We start from the raw sequence: 26,291 nt of genomic DNA on the forward strand, positions 1-26,291 counted from the left end.
TTTACTTGCAGAGATACAAACGACTGAGCAGGAGCATAGCCCACACTCTGAACAGCACTGAAAACTAGCAATGGTAACATTTCACTCCTCAAAGGTGGCACTGTGTGCCAGGCAGCAAAGAGAATACAGAGCAAGCTGCCAAGTAGAGAGAAAATTCACTTTTTAAAGGAGCAACACTGTGTGCCCTACCATATGTTTCTGAGTGAAACTGCCAAGGGCAGTCTGTTGCAACAAATTCTTGCTTTAATCTGCAAACGAAGGGTTTTCTTGGTGATTAAACAGGAAGCGATAAAGGCAACAGGCAGAGTTGTGGATGTGCACAAGAGTTGCTACTGAGCAAAGGGAGCAAATGGTGAAGTGACTGGGAACATAAATGATAGTTCTAGTTCTGTGGGTTATTTGCTTTTGCTGGCCTCTGGACTAGGAGTCAGAGGCAGCAAATACTAAACAGTGAGAAGATACAAAGACAAATATTTTTGTGTAAAGACAAATATTTACACTTTAGAAGTAATGACTTCATTTGCATAAACCTGCGTGAACATTACCTATCTATGGACCTCTAAGCCAATTCTCAGACTTCCAGCAACACCAACTACAACACCAGCACAGACTGGAAAGTTGGTCAGTTTAAACAATGATGATTTGATCTGTTTTCACACTCATCTTTGGTACAGGCATCCAGATTTTATAAAGCTCTGCACACCTTTAAGTCAATGTCAGATGATGAGCCAAAATGAAGTTATCCTTGCTTTAAGCAATAAACTGACGCAGATAATATCCAACCTCAGCTATTTGACATGCACTCCCTGGCCCACAACAGTCAGCACTCTGAATCAAATGAAAAAAAGAGTTAACTAGCCTATCCTAAGAACTTTGGACAGCTTTATAACATGGAAAAATACCCTAGCAAGTTCACTGGGGATAGCATGACTTGAAAGTCAACCTCTTGTAAAGCACTCTGACTAGTCAGTTAGTGCAGCTTTAGCTAAGAGGCAACCGTGTTCTGATTTCATATTTTATCATGTTTTATGCTGTCTGTGGGCCCTGATGAAGAAGAGAAGGAACTCTACATTATGTTCTACCTTGCAAAGTGGATGAAAAAATATACTTAGTTTCTGTATGTTAACATCTTAAGACCTACTTTACACAGATACAACTATGTGGAAACAGTACCTTGCCTTATCCCCAGAGCTAGCAAATAATTTCACCCCATCACAAGTGGGTATTGTGTGAGGCAAGCAACAATAGCACAGAGCAGGCTGTCCACAGAATATAACATTTGTGTTTTTCAAATAAAATGCACTGTGTGCACCCCAGCATACATTCCTTCCTGTTTTGTCCAACAGTCAGCAATAGTCTGTTAGGATAAAATCTGCCCTCAAGGGGGTTAAGCCTGCTCCCTTTAAAAAAAAAAAAAAAGTAAATGAAGAGTGCAAATGTATATTAATTTAAGCAAAATGAAAGACAACTAATCCAGACTTGTACTCCTGCAATTTAGAAAGGGTTTTGTGCCAAACTTTCTCTTTTAAATAATTTGCAGATAGACTTTATGCTAGATTTCAATTTGGTGCCATTTTTGATGGCAGGGTTATAAAGCCTCATAAAATGCTGTTTAATGTAAATGCTTTCCAAGCTAAGTTACAAAGCAATGCAACATCTTAGTGAGATATTTACTCGGTACTTATTTTTCATAGCATACAGGCACTGCTGTAAGGCTTTGTGCATTTGTGTGGTTGGCTTTGAATTAGAAAGAAGAAACAAAACCAGAGACCAACTTCATGGCAGAGCTTTAAAATAAGGACAAGTAAGCAAATGGAAAGCAACAGGAGTTTTGTGTGGATGGTGTGATGTGAACTTTGGCTTCTGCTTGAAACTAACTAGTATGCCCACTCAGTTGATTAGTAAGTGCAGTTTCATAGACGAGACAGTATTATTTTTATGCTTAATTTTCACCTGTTTTGATCCATGATTTTCTTTAGTGAACAGGGCTTATCTGTCACTGATTAGCTACAGAGCAGAGACAACAAAATAACTAACCTTGAACTGTAGACTGACAGTGGGTTTTCGGTGCTTGCTTCCACATTTAAGAGTGTCTTGATTGTTGCGACTTGAAACATGTTCAAATAGATCATAGATGAAATCAAGACTGAAACAGAAAGGAGAAATAAAATCTTTAAAGTATACAGAGCACACAGTGTACCACCACAGAATGCAGAGTAAACTCTGTCCCTCAGAAATCCTCCATGCAAAAAACACTTAAGAATTTTCTCCATAACTTTAACTACAGACTTTGACTTTGCAGAATTTACTCAGGGGAGCAAAACCAAAAACAACCAAAATGTAACAAAGAGGTTTTTTCCTCTCCCTTGCTAACACGCCATCAGGTAAATGAAGTGTGAAGAATCTTTACTCCATTTTACTCCACTCACTCAACCAAAACTCCAGCTGACTGTAATGGGAACTGTACCTGAATAAATGAAATTTCCATTTTGTTTTGTACCACAACACAAAACAGCTACCCACGTGAGCCTCACTTTCAGATGCTAGCTGTATATGCTGTTTTTCACACTATCACTAGTATCCTTCTCCTATCACTTCTACATAAATACTGATCTTTCAACTTAAATGGAGTTACTCCACGAGTTAAATGGAGTTACTCTAAAACTAGGTCCTGCAGCTTTAACTTACTGCTTAAACCTACATACATCACTTAACAGATGCCATGTCAGATACATCATGAAAATAGAACAAGCAACATACAGAGAGAAATACTTATTAATAGTTTCACCTGCACAGAACAGGTTAAGGGATTTACAAGCAAACAACTCCCACAGCAAGGCAGGATAACTGGATGAGCTAGGGCAGCAGCCAAGAACACAGACAACCTGGGCTCAGTTCCCTCCTCTCTGTGAACCCCCGTGCACCCTGAGTCTCAGTCTCAGCTTACAGAAAGGCATATGTGGTCCTGCTCCAGCTTACAAGGTTCTTTAAGAATTGTGAGACCTTACACAACAGAATGACAGGAGGCATATAAGTACAAACGACATCCAAGAGCAGACTCTTTATAGAAACTCTTCCCTTTAAGCCTTTACTAATAATTTACACTGTGGTAGGTCCTGAACACTAAGCTTTCAACCAAATTAGGAAATGCCAGAAATACAAGCAGATAGAGCAGTATGTGAAATGAAACACCATGCATGTATGCTGCCTGTGTGGCACCCCATAATAGTGGGAAACCATCATCAGCCTTCAATTTCCTTACTCACAAGGTAGTCTTCTGGAGTGAATGGCAATTTGAGGGGAAAACCTGCCTTAGTGAGAATCTGCTTACGGGCACCTCTGATATTTCTTCTCTGCTCATTTCAACTCTGTCAAGGTCTGATGCTGTTAACATGTAACATACTCAAACCTTGGCAGAATTAGGAAATATGACACCTCTTACCATGATGTCCTAAACAAAAATCATGGAAATGTACCTGCTTTCACGTAGCAAGTTCAGGAGATCATCTCTGAAAGTATCTCTGTTCTTCTCCAAGATCCCCCGGACATCATACTGGACCTAGCAGGAAACAGAGCTGATTCAAACACCAAGCCCAGCAGTTGAGCACCTCTCACAATGGTGGTACTGTAAAAAGCACTGAGGGACTAGAGTGCTTTAGTTAATTTTGAGCAGCCTTAGGGTAAAATTAAACTAATGAAAATTCTGTTTGGAATAATTTCAGCAAAGAAAAGAAAAGAAAATTACCTCCCCAGCATAGTGTTTCACTCCAAAATTGTGAGCAGCAACTCGTGGTTTTACGTAAAAAGGATTGTTCTAATTGAAGGAAAAAGAAAAGAGAAAAATATCTGAGGGGCCAGGGAGTAGAATAATACAAAGGGTCACATTATCCTCTCAACCCAGACTTAAACAAACCATTGTCTTCCTGCAAACTCCCCAGAAGATTAGTATTCCAAAAGCAAACAACCAACTTATAACAGTAATAGGATTTGTTAGTCTGGACTACTTCAAATGCAATAATAACAGATTGATAGTATCTACAAAGACATTATACTAAAGCTGAAACCATCTGGCAAACCCTTCTATTAAAGGCATCTCGGAAAGGACGGTTCTGTCTTAAATTGGCAGTTACAAAGATCAGCAGATACATGCTTGCATCACCAAAATTCTTGAAAATACTTCTAGGATTACAAATAAAGGTAATGCTGTTGTGTACAGAGGGAACAGCAACACTTTGGAAAATCACATCAAGGCGAATACTTCATTAAATCAAGGGAAATTGAAAATCTAAGTAATCTAAGTTACTGTGGTTGTCAGAGCTCTAAGAGCTGAATTTGACCTGTTCACCAACATGAAACTCGACCTAGACAGTAACAAGGATTTGTTTTCCCTGGTAACTGACTCCAGTTCTGAAAGCAAGTAGGATCTTGTCCACAGCGTCCTCTGCAACTATATGTTGTGTATTTGAACCATGCATTTCTACAGAAGCAAAAAAGCCCTTCATAATTTTCCCAGAATACATCAGCAAGACATCACGTACAGCGTGCTGGATGTTCAACTTCTCCAGTAAGGTGGAGTCAGTAGCTTGAGGAAAATGGCTCTCTTCATTGATGAGTGCCAGAAGGCCAAGTTTCTATAACAATGAAAACAGGCAGAAGATGAGTTAGTGCACAGATGAACACCAATCTTGTCCCTAGTTTGGAAAAATCACAATGTTCTTGAAGGTATTGTTTGCAGAGAAATGCAAAGCCATGACTACGTGACTAAAAACCCACTCTCCTAGAAGACTGCAATCCTGTTTTCCTAGCTATACTCATTCTGAAACATACAGCATACAATATACAGGCAAAACAAAGAAATAGAAGCTACTGAAAGAAGCCACAATCTTCTTCATGTAGGGAGTTCTTAGGTGCATACAGTGATTCTGCCTCAGAATACAACTCCAGCCTGCCTTAAAGTCTCCAATGATCAGCAACTTGGAGCTCCCCAAGCCTTTCAACAACTTTCCTTCCGTGAATTTATCTACTTACTTGATGAACCCATGAGGACTTCTGGCATGCACAGTGCCCAGGGGCACAACAAAAGATGTACAATTTAACTATGCATGGCATAAAACAGAACCTCCCTTTGTTTTGCATATGCCTCTTCATCATTTCCTTTGATGTTCCCTACTTCTTGTATTAGAATAGGTGGCAAACAAAGTAAGCTACCCTGCAGTTAATTAATGTGTCCAGCAAACTTCAGGTTGATACAGCCTCTCAGAGAAACACAGTTCTCCAGGTGCACATTTTAATAATTCACTTCCTCTTAGCCTAGAGCAGCCTCTGCCAAATTCCACTGTCCTGATGGCAGTCACATCCTGACACTTGCATCCTCTGCCTACCACCATGGAGTTTCTGTGATTACCTAAACTCAAAAAGCCATGCAAAGATAAATTCATACAGTCCTCTTGCACTGCTGACAGAAGTGAACACATGAAAACTGTTTATAACTTAGGCTTTTTCATCCAGCCAGAGAGCATCCAGCCATTTCTAGGCAGTGAACTTGGGTCTCACCTGCCCCTCACTGCTAATATTCCGATCAATAATTACGGAGAAACTTCACAATCTTTTACATGTCTCTTTAGTACAAATCAGAACACACACCAAATTATGGATGAAGCAAAAACTGTCAGGCAAAAAATAAAGTTTACCCACAACCCAGAAAGCGTAATTATGACAGAAAGACATGGTCACTCTTTTTGTCCTGTCCTGTCCCCTCCCGCCACCTTATCAGCCTTCTCTTTTACCTTGCAGAAGTAAAACTTTTTTTTTTTTTTTTACTTGCAAAGTAAAAATTATCTTGCATGTTACACTTTAAATGTGGACTTTATAGTGTTAAGTTTATATTTTTTTCTTTACCATAGCAATGAATATTAGTGAAATTAATAGGAAGAAAAAAACAGGAAGGCAAGCTTCATGACTAAAGACAGACTCTCTACTCTTTTAAATAATTTCCAGGTATTCCTTTTGTATATAATCATACACTGTTAAAAGTTACAAGGAAAGATATGCATATTGAGCTTACAATATAATCTAGAATATGTCCATGCATAAAAATGATCATATTAAAAGATCACTACTCAAACATGCAAGAGCTGCTATCATCTACTCTTTTATGTCAGCAGTGTTTTAGAAACATATTACGCGAGAAAAAGATCTAGAAATTGGTACTGATTCCAAATACTTTATTACCTTTTCAATAAGGTCCAAGCACTCTCCGTTGTCTGTCCAGTCAATATCCTCCCAAACTAGTCCTTCCCTAAGGAAAATAAGGAGAGCATTTTTATTGACAACTACAAAGAAAAGATTTTAAATATACAAATAGGAGGAGCTGATGTGTTTGTCTTGCAAATTACTGTGAAATCAGCTTGCTTTTAAAAAATACATAGACACAGAGTAAGATACTTTCAAAGGAAGCTAAAGTAGCTGGTAACGCAAATTGCAAGTGAATATTTATATTTTCAAAATTCTTTCAAATTTCACCTGTAACCCTTACCTGCTGTATTCCAGTTGCTCCAAGGAAAAGATGTGCTTATTGAAATACTCCTGGAGCTTTTCATTTGCATAGTTAATATTGAACTGTTCAAAACGGTTTACCTAAAAAGGGAAGACGTTTTCAAAAATGTATACATTCAAAGCATTTTACTTTGCAAGTAACAAACTGATTGAAGTTATAACAAATTTAATATGTTCCAATGAAGATGGCAAAACTATGTAGAACAACGAAGCATCAATATCAGACAGTTCATCTGAACAAATTTTTGAAATCTACCTCAAAGTTTTCGAATCCAAATATGTCCAAAATTCCAATGGACTTGAAGTCCTCTTTGCTTTTGATTCTGCTGTTGATTTTCTTAATGACCCAAGCAAAACACTGAGAATAAAGTGCCATAGCCATAGAATCTCGGCTATCGATTGCCTGCAATGAAAATAACACACAACATACCAATCACCAGTGTAACTGAGAACTTTAACAGTGTAAGTTATAACAGCTGTATACTTACGTGGCTTTAAAATTACATTTTAAAACTAAAGCATTCAAAGATTAGAAAATTACAGACAAACTGGGGATGAAGAAAGTAAAAGGGTAGGTAGTAACAATGTAATATTCCCCCTTCCACTGGTAAGCATGTTTTGATGTACACCTTTTTCTAATCCCCTTGTAAACCTAATTATTTTTAATGAAAGTTTTCACAAATGCCTATGTAACACAAATGTCAAACAAGGAAAACTGTCAGCCTGGATGATTAGAAATTGGAAAAAATGTTAAGCAGACTAATAATTACAACAGCCAAACTACCAGCCCTGGCCAGAATGACCAAATGGGATCTACAGAGATTCCTGGAAGTCCAATTATACTTTTCCAAAAAAAACCAACTACATAACATTTTTGATGGCAACTCTGATGTATGAGCAGCCAAAGATTTAACTAGTGAAGTGAAGACTGAGCCAGATATTGACCAGACCAGGGAAATATGTTAAAACATGGATGGCTTTACCTGTTGTATACTAAGAGGTGTAAGGATTTCTTCTCCCCTGAGTATCATTGACCTCTGTGTCAATGCTTCAGTTAGCTGTGTGGAGTCTAACCCCAGTAGTTCAGCAGATCTACCCAGAGCTGGCAAAAAGAGACAAATACGTCCTTGAATATATAAGGTTGTGGAATTCATTTTTTGATATTATTATGACAATCAGCATTTAAGATGCTTTTAATCATCTAATATTCTTAGAATCTATGATGGGAATTAGAGATCAAAAGACAGCTAGAATTTCTAGAGTTTTTTTCTGTTGCTACCAAGAAAGCACAGTATCACAGATATGCACAATTGAAGGAAGTCAGCAGTGGAGATTCATCACAATTAAGTCACATTTTTTTCCTCTTAATGCTACATATCAAGGATTCGAACAATCTGCTGCTTACTCCAACATATTTTTGCAGATACAAAAAGTAAATCACCATGCAGATGAATGTGTTTAAGCTTTCCTTGGGATAATGAGGATAATGAAAACCAGTGTTGTTTTTTTTCTTACATGCATATTTTAATTTGCTGTAATGCAGTATATAAAACAGGACATAATGCTATTTTTTATTGCCATATACAAACAAATATTTAAAACATTCACAAGCCTAGTCTTTACACATACCAGCACATGCTTTCACGTTTGTAACTGCAGTATAGAAAGCTCTAAACAAAATATACCTTCAGTGGAGGTATCAGTTAAGAAACATACTTTTTCACTTGTTTGATCAACTTGAGATTATTTCAAACAAATAATTAAAATAAAATGGAATTTCACTACTATTAATGGAATAAATACATGTTCAAAGTCTTTCCTAATTAAGATCTAGCATCCAGCAACAAAGACTAATTTGCTTCATCTGTTGAAAAGCAAAAAATAAAATTTCAATCAACATTTACAAGTGCTAAAAAGCAAAAATACCTTTTCAGTGTTTGTCTTTGCTATGGTAGGATCTACTAGCAATGAATATAAGATTACAAGAGACATTTACACGCTACAAGGAAGCACAGCCTTCTCACCTGTTTTAAAGGACACCTGTGCCCCTCCAGCAGTGATGAACTCAACATTTCCCAGATGCAAAATGCCAGCCAACAGCCTCAAAACTTCTCGCACTTCCTCCTTGCTGAACTGCATCACTTCCATTGCAGTCTGGAATGACATGTGGACTTTTTAAATAAAACACACACTGACTCAAAAAGGGGGACAAGCACAAACCCACCACGTTGTCAGGCCCTTGCAATGCAAGTCAGTACCAAGAGAAGACTAGCAGGAGTTAATTCTTGTGGCTTCAACCCAAATTGAATGCATTTTAGGAGATTCTGAGGACATCTTGGAACACACAGGTATTAGTCTGGTTTTAAGAAATCTCTTTTTGATACTATAAGGATGATGTTATTTACTTTCAAATTCTTCACTAAAACTACACGAACACTGAGATGCCCTACTGAGTTGTGTATTAGATAATTTCAGTGATTTTAATCAATAAATGATAACCTTCTCTGTGTTTTTACCAAATTTTGCCAATTAGCCTTGCAGGTAACAAAGCATGTGGAAAGAAACACTGCAATGTGTAAGATTTGTTTGTTTGTTTCTCAGCCATGGAGATCTCAGAGGAGGTCTTCTACAGCATATTCTGGGCCAGCCACGAAGCCCAAATACAGATCTTACCAGTATGGTCTGAAATGTTACAGTAAAACTGCGAAAGAAAAGCAGATTTATATAAAATGCATTGAAATTATGAATTACCAGTATGGCAATGATCAAGGCTCAACTACGTAACAACAAGAACAGCAAATCTCTATTTAAAGAATTATTGAGAGAAATATCCACTGTTCTCTGACATAGAAGGGGTGACTATATACCTTTGGAAATTACCAAAACTCGGGTCTACTACGCTTCTGTCTGAGACTAGATCATAGCTTTATACCCTTGCAGTTAAGGTGCATCATGTTATGGTCACTGCAAGTAGACACACGACACACTTTAACTTTCATAAATCGTAAGTTACAAACGGAAAACTTCAGACCCATCCTGCAAACGAAAGTGCAGAGGCTGAAGGTTTATTTTGTTTAGAAGACCTTTCAAAACAGAGCTCTAAAAAAATGCAGCAACGCTATGAATTCATCTCCATGCTCACTTTGCAAATCCTCCTCACTGTCTCCTACATAAAGACAAAGGAAAGAAAGAATGTCTGAAGCGCAGGCATTTGAGAATCATCTTGCTTCCAGGAAAGCATCAGTAAAAGAAAGCAGGGGGGAGGGCATAAAAGAAGTTTTACCTAAGTAACATTTCTGGAACTTAAATTGCAATCAACATACAGAAAGGGGATGAACATAATAGAAAAAGACAGGTAAGTGCAAACTACAGGGTTTCTGCCCACCTCCCACTCCACGTAAGCGGCTGGGCAGCCTCACCGCGGGCATGAAGCGTGTCCACATTTTGGACAGCACACAAACTTCACCTGCCAACTTGATTTTATACTCTGCCTACCCCTTGGACGATTAGTACAAATGAAATGTCATGCTAATCTACTTAAGCTATGTGGCTATAATTTAAATAAATTACCAACTTTTTCAACAGCCTCCCCCCCCCAGAATAGGAAGTTTTACACTGAAAGTAACCACTGCATCAAATACATATTTATTTTTTCAATTTGGCAAAGAGATTAAATAGCTAAGCAAATATAATTTGGTGAAGGGCATTAAAGTGTTTATTTCTATTGATTTTTAAAATCTGCCGTGCATAACCCTGGCAAGTTGGTAAGCAATTAGGAATTATCCTAACAGTCAGTGTACTTTAATTGCTGTAGCTAATTGCTGACATTAGTATAAAGCTGTTCAGATAAAATCTCCATCAAGACTTGTTTTTTAAACTGTGTTTACATTTTGCTCATCTCTATTCTGTATATTACTGCATACAACTGGATTTCCCAACTGCAGCTGAAAGAATCATAGAAGCCCACGTGCTTCACTCTCCACAAACTGCACTGCAGCGTCAGTCCAGCAGGCACTACACCATCCATACAAAGCTTTAGAATGAAAAGACAGTGGAAGCAGACATGCCTCCAATGTAAAACAATCTGCTAAAACAAATCATTCTCTACACAAGAGGCAGGCTATTTCCAGTTGCTTTATGTTCTGACATTTTCATGCGAACAATCTCATATAAATAAGAGACATAAAATAAGTCTTTTTATAGAAACATAACTGGCCATTTCACTATAGATATAGTACCTCTATTTATACTGGAGAAAGGCAAAGGAGGGAAAGCAAATATACTACTTTATTTTGTGATTTATTTATTTTTTTTATGATGAAGAACAAAGAGCAACCCTGTTGTTGGAGGATGTTTGGAATGAGTCAGGTTTAAAGGCAGGACACCAGAATGTGCTTCCTGTGCACACCTATGCTTTATGATGCTTTATTTCAGATACAGGCTATGCTGACAAAGGGACTACAGTTTATGTTTTCTTCATGACACGCTTTTCCAATGGGGCATATGGATGTTTTTGGTACAAAAACCATATAGATGGGTAGGTTCCCTAAACTCCTGTAAATATCCTTACAGCTGGGCATGTAGGGAAGTGTAAAGGCATGTAAATGCTTTACTATCTTCTTATCTGATACTCTTCTCATTCCACAATGTAATCATTTCACTTAATTACCACCCATTGTGAAAAAATAGAATAAAAATAAATAAAAAATCAAACACTGGAGGTGTGACATGACACATGTCCATGGTAGCAGTGGTGGGTGCGTTATGAGAAATAAGTCCCTGTCAGCTTAGTGCCTCTATGGGAGAGCTCCACACAGAGCCAGAATGTCAGAGGGAAACACACGTAAGTATAGGAAGGCTTTGTCTCCTGCTCTATCAACAGGCCCCAGGCATCTACTCCTCTGATGTTTTTAAAGCATAAAGAATTAGCGAAACAACTCACAATGACTTCTTTGAAAGAATCCTTGTCACTGATTGTCTTATCCGCTATACATCCAGACTGATTCAGGTAGTGGTAGTTCTCCGGTACAGATAAGTAAAAAGCATCTGATGAGGGGTGAGAAGAGGAGGAATGAAAAAAAAAAAATATCCACAGATTAATATGTCAGAGCTACATAGTTCACAATTCATCTTCTCAGAAATTATGACAATGTAGCGAACAACATTTTATACTAAAATTAAACATGGTGTTTTATTTTGCTTTGTTTAGCTGTACAATGGAGATGATTCTATTTTTTAGCATGCAAAGACAGCAGGCCCAAAGGGAGATACTGAGACAGCTTTAGGCAAATTTGCACATATACAAATGTCATTTCTTTTGTTCAGTAGATTTATTCTTTATGAGAGAGGATTAGAGGAACCAGAATTCTTCTCTTTGTTGCTGTGGAGTTATTTAGTACCAGCAAAAATATTCAGCTTGAACATGGTGAAGCATGTTTGTCCCCGAGTAATTTTCCCAGGGCCACAGAAGAAGCTGTTAGAAAAATGACCCACAGCTTGGTGACGTTCTTCAACTAAGCAGGTTACTTTATCAGGTAGAGCTCAAATTCATGCCCAGTGATTTCCAGCTGAATAAATAATCCATTTTGCTGCTTGGCTTATTGCGTTTCTGCAGTTATATTCTCTGCTGCTGTCACTGTGGCTGACTGCTAACAGAAAGCCACTACAGTTATGTGACTTAAGCTTTGCCACTCACCTTTCTCTCTCTCTTCTACCCCTGCCAGCAGAGCATAGAATATATGATAATTTCTTTCCCCAGGGTTTTGTCTTACTACACGGTTCTGTCAAAGTAAAAAATAGTTTCTATTTAAACAGCCATTTTCAATAACTTTTTTTTTTTAAAAATAATAATCTTCATACACTAAGAAAACAAACTAAGTTAACTGAGCAGGAACAAATATAAACTTACTTTTTCCAATAAATCTATAGCCAAGAACAAAAACTCCAGTCAAGGAATAAAACAAAAAGCAATTAACAAACAAGCTATTTTTAATTTTAATTCTTTCATTTGAGACAGTAGGAAGAGTATCATGGTCTTTTCTTTCTACACGCTTTTTACCATAATAAGATTAATAAAGTAGCAACAATGGTAATACTACAACAGTTGCAATATCAATGTGTTCCCAAAACAACTCCTCCCATCCCATCAAAACTGGGCTTGTATTTTCCTGTATTTTAAACAGCATCTGCTTTCCTTTACTTTGTCTTTTATCTAAAGCTTGGGAGCAGCCTTAAGGATGAAATTTGTTCCACTGCAAAAGCAACTTATGTTCAAAATACTATGCAGGATTTCAGAAGGTGAAGCCACCAGTATATTTCCCCCAAACAGAGTGGCAAGATGTAAAAAATTTCTACATTGGTTACTCCAGGTACTATTTTGAGACTGCAAGTGGAGTCCACAATCAACCTGTCTAGTCAGCTGTGTCTTCATCTATACACCTTCCCATCCCCTGGCTGTATTCCTCATTCCTCACACCTCTGGTGGAGCTGGCTCATAGTCTAATTTTCCAAATGCAGGACAAACCTAAGGACTTGACCCACCCACCCTCACACTGCAGAAACTCAGCAGCTCTTCTCCTTCAAGTACTTTTCCAGTAACTTGAGAAATTTATCTTCAGCTATAATGAATGAGGGAAATAGCTGACAACTGAAGTTGTTCCCAAGAACTAAGGCTCTGTTAGCTCACTACTTAGGAGCGTGCATGTGAACCACTCTCACCAGCAGCAGTACAAAATTCTGGTCCTCTGAGAGTATACACATCCTGCCCTACCACAAATGCATGTTTGCACAAACACATGAAGGATTTGGTGTTATTGCTTCTTTTTCCCAACATAAATCAGGTCAACTTAACTGTGTATGTTTCAGAATAGGGTGAAAGGACAGAAAAGAGTACGTGCAACTTTACTCTCAGCCCTCCACAGAGGAGGTGCATATACAGGCTGCCTGCAAACACAAGACAAATCACCAAACAAGGATACAATCTATAATTCTTCCTCCCTGAATGTTTCCTTTCTGACAGATGTTCAGCTGAATAAACTTCCCAAATCGACTTGAGTTGTTGTTGTAAACAGTCTTCGCATTGCCAAAAGCCTCCATAATTGGACTGTGAAAATACGGAAGAATGACAGAAGTGTTAAAGCGTGACCAGAATGCTGATAGCTTCACAGGGACTGGTGAATGGGATAGCACTCTGTAAAGCCTACTTCTGACACCCTCCTCAACCATAATCTACATCCTCAGTATTACTCTCAATTTATTAACAACAGACATCTCAATTTTCTATCAAGATATGCAAGTAATAAGGAACAAGAAGACTGATAGTCCTAAACTACTCAGCAGCTTGATCTGTAACTGTGAAAAGGCACAAGCAATTATCATTATAGTACTCAAATCATAGAAATAAGAAATCTGAGTGCATGCGAATTGCTATACAGATGTAGGGAAAATAGTCCTTGTCCTAAGGCAATTAAAAACCACCAAGATACAGCAGATTAAAAGATTAAAAAAAAAATAAAAATGAAGCATGATAAACAAAGGTAATAGTGTCTCAAATTGTCTGTTCTTTAAATAGCTTAGAATCATGTGTTATTTCATTTGAGCACTGATTGCTTTTTACTCTTGTGTAGAAAGTCCACCTTATCTGATGCATTTATTCATGTATCAGTTCTCCTTATTCTCCCTTTAGCACTTGCACACTTTATCCTCACTGTGCTGAATATTGTTCTTCCTTATCCGCAGGCTATACAAACTAATAGTTTCTTCCTCCCATTACCCATTTTCCTCCGTGAGTATCTGAATTCAGCTACAAATAAAAATGAAAGCCACTACTAAATAGTCCTTCTCAAAAACATGAATCTTTTTGCTTCATCCCACTGTGCTCGCATTTCTCTAGAGCATCCAGACGCTCAGTCAAGTATGTTATTTAATTAATTACTACTCCATCAGCAGTACAGACAACTCCTATAAAAACTAGTGAGCATGCATCATATTGCACATGTAGAGGGACCATCTCTAAACTGTTTCTCAGTGATTCAGTCTTTTCCTAAAAATGAGACCAAGCAATACCAGCAATAATTTGCACAAACCTACATTAGGAAGAAAGCAAGGTTAATTTATTCATTAACGGTTTTCAGAGCAATAAAAGGCATATATACAGGGGTTTCAAAGTAGCAAAATACTCTCCAGTCCTTCAAAACTGTCTGAAGTGCCTGAAGACCATCGAGCAATTTCCAATCAACCAATTTTCTGTTAAACTTACCACACCTTAATAGGTTTTGTGTGAAACAGCAATAGGGCCTCCGGCACAAAACAAAACCAAAATTGTGTTTTTCCATTAACCCAGGTTTGAAGTACTTTCATCTTCTAAGACTGTCTCACCTCTGTTAACAGACCCAAGGCTACAAGCACACGTATGAAGGAAGTACCTGCTCTCAAGAATAGCTTGCTCCACACAGGAGGTCTTCTCTCTGCAAGACAGTTCCAGTGAATGTTGGCTCATTGCAGACAAGAACTTGAGGATCAGCTTAGTGCTTTCTGTCTTACCAGCACCACTTTCACCACTGAAAGAAGAAGAGGAGGAAAGTGTTTTGATGGTTCTAGATACCAGGGAAGAAGTCCTTTACGTAGCCAGCCCTCCAAACTCTCAACTCCCAGAGGTCTGGAAGTCTAGTGCAATTAGTTACAATTCTCAAACAGCAACAGAAGACACCTTTAAACTTGCTGAATACAACATTCAAAATGAAATTCAAGCTATTCTTAGGCTTTATACCACTTTCCAGATGGCATTTTAAGGCATTTATTGCGTAAAGATGTACACAACACCCATGAGGCAAAGAGCAGCTCTCTGAACACATACCATCCAACAGTTCTCACGAAACTGTTCTCACGAAAACTGAAAAGCAAAGTTAGCACAAAGGCACAGCAATGCTCAGTGAGAAAGTCCAGAGTACGAAGGTTTCCCCAACATGAGTTAGGCTGGGCAAGTTTGGGATTATCCTGCAGCAATCTAGCTAAGGAGGGAGTCCTTCCGTGAGGAGGATGTTAGATACCAGTGCATATAGGTTACTACTGTAATTAACACTGATATTCTTAGTAATTTACATGTTCTTTACACTTTCTATATGCCTATTCAAATTAACTATGAGTTCAAAATAATTGTCACGTCTCATCAGAGATGTAAAATCTCTCATCTTAACTGACAGAACAAAACTATTTGATAATGCTAAACTGGTGTTTGAAAGCAATCCTGGCGATTAATAAGCAAACTGGCAATTAATAAGCAACCCTGCTGATACAGCAGAAAGCAATGCACTCAATTTCTCTGTAAAACAAATGGTCTAAAAAGATAAGGTTTAAATTTGGCTTGTTTCCCCAGTATTGTTTCCCTTCAATTATGTAACTATATAATTAAAAGCATACTGTGAGCCTTTAAGAAACATAGCCTGTGGTTGAAGTTTGTCCAGTTTGCTTACTTTTCAAGTGAAGTCATAGCATTATATTCTATGCTATAGCCTAATTCCTAGTTTTCCTAATTTCTAATCAAACTGTACCTAATCTTGGTTTACTCCCAATGAAAGGAGGTATATTTTGGTCTTCTACCCTTTTCATTGTAGCAAGTGGGAGTTTTGTCACTGGACTACAACTGAACACGTAGAGCAAGCTTAACTGAGTTGACAATCGTTTGTTGTGCCATTACTGAGTGCTGAGCCTGGTGATTTTAGGTCACGGCAAAGGATAATGATGCTTTCCAGTAAAAAGCAAGTAAGAAAGGTACAGCCTGAGGAAGCAGCATGTAATTTTCCTGCAAATGAATCCCAACTATTACAAAAATCATCAGGGAATAGGCATTCAGAGTACAAAATGAGATACAGAGTTTTGCAGCTGAGATTTAAGTGTTTCCCCCAAACAATCACCAAATCTTTAAGATGTTTCATAAAACTTACTACAAGATACGCTATTTGCTGAAATGTTCCAGCATGTATGATTCATCATACTTCTACTATCTCCAATTCTGTAGTACTTTTAATTTAGTTTTACCCTTGATGTCCAGGACTCCAAATTATAAGTACCTTCCCCTAATGCTTTGTCAGTATTCATCCCCTTTCTCTTCGCAGACCAGCGCCCAGTCAAGCTCAAGCCAACAAAGCAAGTATTTAAGATTCCACTTATCTAATACTGGCTCCCTGTACACCAAAGGACTAGCAAAACATTGCTACTACTAGTTTTGAAAGAGCTTCATAAACGCCAGCATCATCTTTGCCTGGTGCAAATACCTTAATACAGCTACACACACCTTTTCCTGCCTAAATTCTCACCCCTCCTTGCCAGGTAGATAGCACTCATAGCTCAACAGCAAGGAACGTGTAGTTCTGGGGAAGCTGAGAGCCACCCCAGAGTAATCAAGAACAACTCTTGAATAGAGAGGGTCAAAGCCGATGGGAAATACTTCCCATATTTATATCATAGCTAGTACCTGCAAAATTTTTTCTTAGAACATGACAGGCTCAGAACTGGGTCAGGACAATGATAATGATCTACCTGCTCACTGCATACCTCTGATGGCCTCCAAATGGAGATGCCCAGGAAAGACATGGTCTATTTCCCTTCTGTCTTCTTCCAGCTTCCAGTCTTTTGCTGTTCAGAGGGCTGCAGAACTAGACCCCAGTTTCTGTGTGTCTTGTAACCTCAATAGGTTTATCTTCCATGAGTTTGTACATGAGCTAATTCCACATACAATCATGCTGTACTTCTGATTACAATTTTTTGGCCTGTGAACCAGTTCACCTCCAGTTCCACAAAATTCTCTTAGACATAAATCAAGGGGAAAAATGGCTTGTACATAGTACTCAAGATACAAACAAAAGATCGATTTACCCAATACTCTCTATTTTGTTCTCTGTTCACTTATTAGTAAGCACTTGATTCTATATAGTTCTACAACCACTACCAAACATTAGGTAGATGGGTTCTGGGACCCCTCTCACATGGCAGTAAGATCTCACTCGTACGTGGTGTTGCTCAGCTTGAGACATGATTTTCTCTGCATCAAGTTGGCTCTTTATCATTCCTTTGCAAAATGCTTTATAAAAACATCATTAACCAGATGAAAATAAAGAACAAGCACACTAAACTTCAAAGTTATTTACTCAACCTCTTCAGTACATACACTGGCAGTAGATTGAATTGGATCAGTCTTTTGGACTCCTTAAAAAACCTATGTCTACAAAGACTCTGCTAAGGCCACTAAAAGAATTTTTTAGTACCCAGTCAACCTTTCAAGATACTCTTTACCCCATGAGTTTAAGTGCCAAGCTTGTTTCACATCACTGTATTCAGTGTTCTGAACATGTTGTGTGACAGCAACCTACACAGGTCTCACTTAGGAGATCTTTAACTTTCCTCCATGACTTGTTCTACCCTGGGCATCTCACAAAGGGCACAGCAGTCTGAACTCTGGACCGCTGCAATGGAAAAAGGGTCACTATGAGACGCTTCTCTTTCTGAAGGACATAATGCAAGTGAGGCTGTATCAACACAACTGTAAATCACTTCTCAGTTCTGTCGTCTGGCTTTAAATCTCCAAAGACAGATAGACACAGACAGAATAGCTCCCCTCAGCAAATACTGTTCTTCAAACACACAAGTGAATTTTGGTGTGTCAGTCTCATTAGAAAGTTTTCCCATCACAAGCCCAGGTCTCACCCAAAGAGCAGTTTGTTTTATGTTGATCTTCAAGCTGAAGAACAACAATGAAAATATGAAGCCATCAGATGATAACAAAGAGAACAAACTGCTGTCAGACTGTGATTTCCCACTTGTGCCACCAACTTGAATATAATCCAGGGTGACTCTTGCTGTTCCTTGTATTGGTCTACACATCTTCTGAGTGCTTTAGAGCAGAACTACTACTATTGTATCAGAGAGAAGAGTGTTTGCTTGCATGTATATGGATTAGACCACCTTAAACAAAGGAGCAACAAAAATAAAACCGAAAGATCTTTTCCTATTCTTACATTAAAGGGGAGTGGGGGCTTGAACTTAGTCCCAGCTTGTGAACATGTCATCTAACCCCTGGGGAAATCAGTTTCTGCTCTTGATCAAGACAAGCTGCTTGACTGCTCCTTGAGTACGAGGGACTCCCCCTTTGTGTTCCTGCTGAGGCACCCAGATTTCTGACCAGCCAGCTCAACTGGTGGGCATGCCATTTCACATTCTGTGAATAGCAGCTATGCCAGCTGAAAAATCAGAATACATTAATAGTTTTTAATGCGTTTGTGGTAGCATCAAATTTAAATTGAATGGCTTTTTTCTGTTTTGTTTTAAATGAAACTGGTCTTTGATGTAAGATTGAGATCAATGTGAAACTAAACATTCGTTGATGCAGACATTTTCGCAAGAAAAACTTTAATTCAATAACCATATAAGCATCTTTTAGCCTGGAGAGTGAAAATACCATTTCACATCTGCATTAATATTCTGATGCCCAGGCTGTGCACAGCTTCTTCAAGATGCCATTTCGTTGACATTTTAGGCTGTGAAGTCTTCTGTATGCAGCAGTATAATGAATTAAAATAAGCCTGTGTAACAGAATGATAAATAAGCATATTTAGATGACTCCATTTAATATTCTCTCTTCCATATCCCCTCCTTTTTACCGTTGCTGTCTTGTTATACTATAAAAATGGTCTCAGATTTCTATTACATTTTGAGTCACAACTGATGACAGTTGTTGATACAGGTTCTTTCCTTAACCTTACCCCATGCAGAAAAATATTCCAACTATTTCAACAGTCCAGAAGCTTTTTTACTTTTATTTTTTTACAGGTTTTTGAAACCAATACCACATAAGAAAGCAGCTCCAAAACAAAACTGAATTAAATCTAGATGCCAGCAGGGGGCACTTCAAGTCCAGAGGATCACAAGTATTCAGTGCTTTATTTCATAGGCCTGTTTGTTACAGGAGCTATTGAGTCTTCCGATCCCTGTATTAGAAGCAAGTGAAAACTAAACATCAGAATGTGAAAGTTATTCTAGTAAGTGACTCAGCTTAACTGGATGTCACTGCTTAATGTGTTTTTCCTACTGGAACAAAGTTTTCCTTTTTACCATGCCCTCAATAGCATGCTTTAACTTTTGGTTATCACTGCAGTGCAGTTGAACTTGATGAACTTTGCATGTCCCTTCCAACTGAACTATTCTATTCCATCTCTTACATGAAATGCAAGGCAAAAGCATTTGCCTGATTTCAGACATGGAAGAGCTCCACTGGACCAGATTTTCAAATACCAGCAGTAAGCAAGAAAGCCTGACAGTGACTTGTTGCAACATCTCAATCTAAACCATTAAAAGATACAGGCATGAGCAGAATGTGGGAGATGACTAGCAAACTGCTATATTTTCAATTTTGATGCCTCAAACTAAGAATGCAATCATGGGAACTTCTGAAAACCATTAGTGATTAAAAAAAAATCCTGTTCCAAGTCCTTCACAGATACAGCAGATAATACTGCTTTAGGAAAGTGGATTTTACTTTTTATTTTTTGTTCTGAATTGCACGTTCCTTCATATTTTGTAGAAATAGAAAACACCCTTATAAGATTGTATTATGGCACTTCTCTGAAACACGAAATTTACACAAATCATTGCTTAATCCCATGGCCAAAGTAAGCTATTTTAAAGGGGACTGCTAATGTAAAACTTCTCCATATTACGGTTTATCTGTACCAAGGTTTACAGAGCAGGGACTGCTGGAGACTCCTCTGGAACATTAGAGACCTCTGTTTGCTTCCTTTTTAGGACACAACATGCTTTTCTCTTGGCAGCTTGTGAGGAACTGGAAGGAAAGGTAAAATACATGGGCCAGTACAGAATAAAATTAACAAAGATACTAATGGCTACCTGCTAGGCACCAGAAATGATTTCAGACCCCAAAGTTCAAGTTTGGGGGTTGTTCACAAGTGATTAGCTGACATTACACCACAAAATAATGACTCCAATCTATCTAATTTCAGAAAGATCTCCGTGCATTTAACTTGGAGTATCATCTGGACTCATCTTTTAATGTACAGCACTATAGATTACATTAAAACAAAACCAACCAAACAAAAAAGTTGAAAGTTGAAAAACTCACTCACAGCCCACCTCTGTCTTTGTCATTACCAGACAGGACCTGCCCAGAGGAAAGAGCAGGCAGAGGCTGAGAGCTTTCAGAAACTTGAAAACAGACCTAGCTGTGTTGCACCTGATCCGCATTTCTAACAACAGCTTGTGTGCTGAACTACATGTGCCAAATCCTCTTCTTACCCAGGAAACCTTGCAAATTGTTCTGCAATTTTAAAAGCCTGTAGAAATTGCCTACTGCAAAAGGTGTTACTCTCATTTTGCCTCATCCCCTATCTGCCCTGATGGCTGACCAGTGCTTTCGTCCCACTGCTGTCGCATGGGCTCCCACAGAGGTCAGGAGACAGCCAGTATCATGTCACCTTGCGCCTGAGTTCTCACTTCGAAGACATTTACTTGTGCTATTGGCTGCAGGATGGCGAGAGCAAACAGGCACAAAAATACTGCAAAGGGGAGAGAGGAGAGGGAGGGGAAACAAATTCTCACTCCATCATGCATCAGTCCCTGTACGGAGCCTGAAGGTGCCACACTGCGATTGCCAACAAGCTGGTCCTGCTGATCTGGTGAGCGAGGATTTGGTTTCCCCTGTGCTTGTGTGAGCCAACGCAGCTGAGCTGGCAGGCTGGGGAAAGGGAGCCACACCAGGCGAAGAGCTGGCTCTGTTCATTGCTCTTTTGGAGCCAGAAGGAAGGAGGAGCTGAAAACTGCTAAAAGCTATTGAAATGCCAACTGCTTTCAGTGTACATTCAGCAGCAGTGAGATCCTGAGCACCAGTGATGCAGTGGATCAAATGGGAGGTTATTAAAATGCCATTAAATCAAGGCACAATGAGATTAAGAAAGTAAAAGTGATCAGGCAGAATCAAGCAGCTGAAACGGGAAGAATTTTTTCTTTTGCTGTTGTTATTTACAGCATTTCTCAAGACTGGTATAGATTTATTTTTTCCCTCTAGATGCAGGTTTGGGGTATAGTGTTGACAAACTATTGAGCTGCAAGGGATGCTTTTAAGAGGTCTGCAGAATAATGAGTTGCAATTTCAAAGATCTCTGCCCAAACTGATGGTTTAAAAGCCTGCTTTTTTTTGGAATCTTCCTCTTCATTCAGTCTGAATACCTGTCTCTAAACCACCTTGAGGTACACTGTCAGGGATAATCAAAGCAGCAGCCATTTACCTGATGAGGATACACTGGTTGTCGTGATGCTTCCAAAGGCAGCGGTAGCACTCGTTGGCCACAGCAAAGATGTGAGGTGCAATCTCTCCCATGTGGTGCTTGCTGTATCGCTCCATGGCAGTGCAGTCATACAGCCCTGGGATGGTCTTGTAAGGGTTCACAGAAGCAACTATGGAACCGATGTACGTCTGCAAGCACAAAATCCCCACAGTTGTTATTAGAGATGGGGTAGAGCAAAATAACAGACCTCACACAGTAAACACATTTGCAAAAGCCTACCAATTCTCATTGAGTTTGGATAAAGTTGGCTAGTAGTTTTCCCCACTTTTGTTCTTTGGACAAGAGCAACAGAAGGGTGAAAACTGTTTCCACCTCCCCCGTGTCTTCATGCTTACCCTGCCTACAGCACAGAGCTTCCAAGCTCAGGATTCATCCCTGCATTAACGCCATTTACCACTGCACAGGAGCATCAATGAGCACCAGTGAACATGTGCTTTTCACACGTTCTTAGGGACTTTATGAACTTTCCAAACATGACTGTATCCCTAGGTCCTGAGCACTGCTGCAAAGGCTGTTTTGCCATGCACAGTATCAAAAACCTTCTCCGTTCCCCATTTTTAAGATGGGAGTATCAGACACTAGCATCATTAGAGGGTAACAGGCCCTAAGAAAAGTACATGAACTGGCAGGTGCTGCCAAAACACTAAATTTATGCAACTTAATTTACTACTGCTTTGATGCACAATGGCAACTGACACAACATTCATTTCTCTCCTGTTGCAATTAGAGAGCACATCAGTTAAAACCACCCAGGTAGTAGCTTATACCCATTCCCATTGCCTTAACTCATTAAACTGTGGTAATGTGATCATGTACAACAGCCTATTTGCACTGTTACTCATTTTCTGTCTTTTCCATCTGCTTCACAGTCATCGTCTAGCCACCTGAATATATTTTTAAAATAAAATCAAATTAAGTGAAGCAGGAGATAACATTAAGCACACTATCTCCAGAATTTCCAGTACATTTCTGGGACACATAAAACTAATTGATATAGCATACAATATATGTGGTGTTAACGCTGTGATACTAATTTTATTTTGTTAAGCGCCCTTTCTGAGGTTACACGCCAGAAGCTAGAGCACCTGGCTTCAACAGCTCTGCTGTGGCCTTGCAAAGATCTGGGCTGCAGCTCTGTAGCACAGTCCCTGTGTACATACAGATGCTCTGTCAGCAGATAACCCTGTCATCACCAACAGGAATTGGCTATGAAGCTCGCAGCAGGGCTGGGGCTCTCTTTGTGTATGCAGCACCTTATCCCCAGAGGGCTTCAGGAAGGGGCCCCATGTCCTCCACCTGCAGCACTGCCTCCAGCAAGCCACTGCAGGGGCACTTGTGAAGACCCACTGACCACCAGCTCCCTCATGCTTTCCTCTCTTTCAATCTCTTCCATGTCTCCACAGCATTTGCATTTCACATCTACCTGCCTCCTTTCTCTTCTCCTTAATTAATACGTAATTATCACTGTGTATCCGCTCTCCTTTCTCACTGTTATCCTGCTGCTTTATTTCCCATTATCCATCTGCTTCATCCTCTGTTAGGCCCAACACCAGCAGCAGCTTTTGCTAAGGAGACTACAGCAATGTCCTTGAAATGATGACAATTTTATTAGATGCAAGGGGAATGTTCTTCCTCACTGTAACTGAGGTGTATTTTACAGAGCTGTGAGCTCACAGTCCGTATGTTTCATAAACCTGCCACACTGTACAATAGCTCATAAGGTTTCAGCTAGAGGAAAGATCCCATTTCAACACGAGATCGTATCGCAGGGCAATTAGAGCACCGAGACAACAGTTTAATTTCCTGGGATCATCACCTCTTGGGTTCTTGAATAACTAGTGGGCAAGTATCTAGGAACAAACTTCCTCAGCTTGATACGTATTTCAGTACAGATTGCATGGGCAGGGATATATCCATAATATTTAATTACATGAATGGTTTATTGGTCAATGCCTGCACTGTATACTGCTACGGATCCACCTCTTTACCCTACTAAAAAGTCTGACTGAAGTCAGAAGTAGGAATAGTAATTTGAGGCACACCATCAAACCAGATACTACGGCAAACAAGCAAACATATGAACACTGATGCCACCCAACTTTATAACTGTAAATATCCACTCTACAGCTTCTGTGTGGTCAAACACATAACAGACCACCACAATACTCCTCCACCTTCCAGTGATAAAGCACTGGCAAAAAGCACCACCACTGACTGCAGTGCAACTCTTCTTGCTTCTCCTATTCCAAACCCAAAGTATCAGGAGAGCAGCCCACTTCTGCACCAGCTCTCTCGACCTGAGATGATCTTTCCCATGACTTCAGCAAAACTTTTTCAAAATGACACAGGCAGTTCCAGATCCGTGAGCAGATTCTGTTCCAAGAGTCATTTGCTGTAACAATGCCAGGATCACTACTTTTCCTGTCCCCTCACCATCCCATGTTGTTACTAGCAGCACAATTTCACTGAAACCCAATCACACTTCTGTCAGCCTCCACCCTGGCACCCCCAGAAGCCCCCGAGTCATGGACTTGGAGCACGGTTGGACTCACAGACAGGGAGCAGGTGCCAACAATTCACCCTGTCCCATGCAGGGCTCTGCCTCCATCCCCTCAGGAATCCTATCAGCCTCCCCATTCAACCGCTTTCTCTGAGGGCAGACTTTCCAGTTTTGCAAGTGCAAGCAGGATAGCAGCAAGTGAGGCGGGTGCAAAGATACACAAAAAAGCACAGGGCTGTTATGCTATCTCCTGAGCACTTTTCCTGCACCAGGCATCATTCATACTGCAAATTAAAGCAGATACCAGTCAAAAGCAGGAACTCTGAATTACTTTATTATGCTAACCTTGTGAGGCAGCTGCTTAGATGAAATTTCAGAAAAGGTGTTTTCATGTAAGAATGTCACTTCCACTTTGCTTAAAAGAGAGTGAATTAATTCTTCTCTTTGTTCTTTGCAGTTTCTAATCTGATTCTCGCAGTCAATAATTGCTTGTTGTAATGAAAGCACTCCAAAGCAGTTATGAATGGGAAAAATACTAATGTGTCTGCCAGAGTACCAGCAAGTGGACTGAAAATTTCTGAAAATTTCCTGCTGAAAAAGTCTGAGGGGTATTTCAAAGAAATACTGTGTAGAGCTTCTGCTGCAAGCCTGGTTTCTTTTGTTATGGACTAAACCAGCAACAACTCATTATCAGATCACCATTAATAAACAAATTTGAATCTAAAAATAAATGAAAAGTTGAGTAATTCAGTCTGAATCCCAATGTGGTGCTTTCTGCTTATTTTTTTTTTTTACTGAAATTTTACATTGGTAATGCATCCTGGTCACAAACTACAGACACTCCTGCTCCCCCTTTTAACACACACACACAAAAAAAAGGAAATAAGATTGTTTGCTGATCCTTTGACTTCCAAAATTAGAAGTTCAAGCCCTGTCTTCTCAGCTAGACATTCAGTTAGACAATGGCATCACAAGAGTCAAAATGAAAGATGTACTTGAGAAAGGAAGAGATTTTTCACCAGTTCTCTAAATGCTTTCTTTGTTTGTTTTGCTTGTTGCCTTGTGACAGCAATCAGTTTTAAACCTTATGTCTAGAAATCACCCCAGACTTCTTCAAACACTCAAGAACAACTTAGTTCTTTAACAAGGCTCAAGAGCTCACAAAGATTTCTGACACCCACAGAAATACTCCAGAGAAACTATAGATTGTCAGAGTAGTCCTGTCTATCACTACAGAAGTTATCTTGGTTGAAATAATCTCTTTCAAGTTAGCTTAAAATGATGAGAAAAAAGTTTGCAATAGTTTAGCTAAATATAATTTTAAACGTCTTTCTACCCCATGTAGAAAAGGCTTTCTAAATAAAAGAGGAAAAAGTAGAATTTGAAATTTCCCCTTCAGTTTTCTTTTTCCAACTTTTCTTACACAGAACAAGCAACAAATAAGGAAGCAGCCCGAGCACACGTTCACTTAATTAATCCTATAAACCAATCACACTGTGTAGATCAGGACTACCTTTGCTCTCCATCTTTTTCCGTTTTCACAAAATCTTTTCTGCATACATCCTTTCAGCCTTGCTTCATGTCCAGCAATCATCCACCTTCCATTTCTTCCCCTCTCATGCCAAGACTCAGGCATCTCCTCCACAATAGCTTTTTTATTCCCAAGGATTCTTTAATGATCTCTGTGTTTTATCCAAGCCTGGTTTTCCCATGTAAGGTCATCAATTTTATCCCACACTATTTTTCTCGTGACCTCTCTTAACCCACTACATCAACGTACTCCTCTGTAATTCCATGACTTCTACTATTTGAGACATCCAATTTTTCCTTCTTTCTTTAAAAGAAAACGAAAAGAATAGAAAAGGACTTATCTTGGGCTTTGCATA

At 39.2% G+C, this 26,291-nt stretch overlaps 1 protein-coding gene across 2 annotated transcripts in view; it reads right to left on the reverse strand.

Moving 5' to 3' along the window:
- MYO10 (myosin X) overlaps window positions 1–26,291 on the reverse strand; it is a 162,753-nt gene that overhangs the window by 57,148 nt on the left and 79,314 nt on the right. For both annotated transcript variants that reach the window (XM_084510863.1, XM_084510864.1), the window contains exons 4-18: window positions 21,846–22,033; window positions 14,979–15,113; window positions 13,533–13,657; window positions 12,464–12,477; window positions 12,251–12,335; window positions 11,498–11,601; window positions 8,580–8,709; window positions 7,539–7,657; window positions 6,812–6,958; window positions 6,536–6,636; window positions 6,232–6,298; window positions 4,539–4,631; window positions 3,746–3,814; window positions 3,477–3,559; window positions 2,038–2,146 (exon numbers count right to left, since the gene is read on the reverse strand). In XM_084510863.1, the coding sequence (XP_084366989.1) occupies window positions 2,038–2,146; window positions 3,477–3,559; window positions 3,746–3,814; window positions 4,539–4,631; window positions 6,232–6,298; window positions 6,536–6,636; window positions 6,812–6,958; window positions 7,539–7,657; window positions 8,580–8,709; window positions 11,498–11,601; window positions 12,251–12,335; window positions 12,464–12,477; window positions 13,533–13,657; window positions 14,979–15,113; window positions 21,846–22,033 (1,569 nt within the window). The remainder of the gene's footprint in view (window positions 1–2,037; window positions 2,147–3,476; window positions 3,560–3,745; window positions 3,815–4,538; window positions 4,632–6,231; window positions 6,299–6,535; window positions 6,637–6,811; window positions 6,959–7,538; window positions 7,658–8,579; window positions 8,710–11,497; window positions 11,602–12,250; window positions 12,336–12,463; window positions 12,478–13,532; window positions 13,658–14,978; window positions 15,114–21,845; window positions 22,034–26,291) is intronic.

This window comes from Aythya ferina (assembly GCF_964211825.1).
Source record: "Aythya ferina genome assembly, chromosome: 2".
Classification (NCBI taxonomy): domain Eukaryota; kingdom Metazoa; phylum Chordata; class Aves; order Anseriformes; family Anatidae; genus Aythya; species Aythya ferina.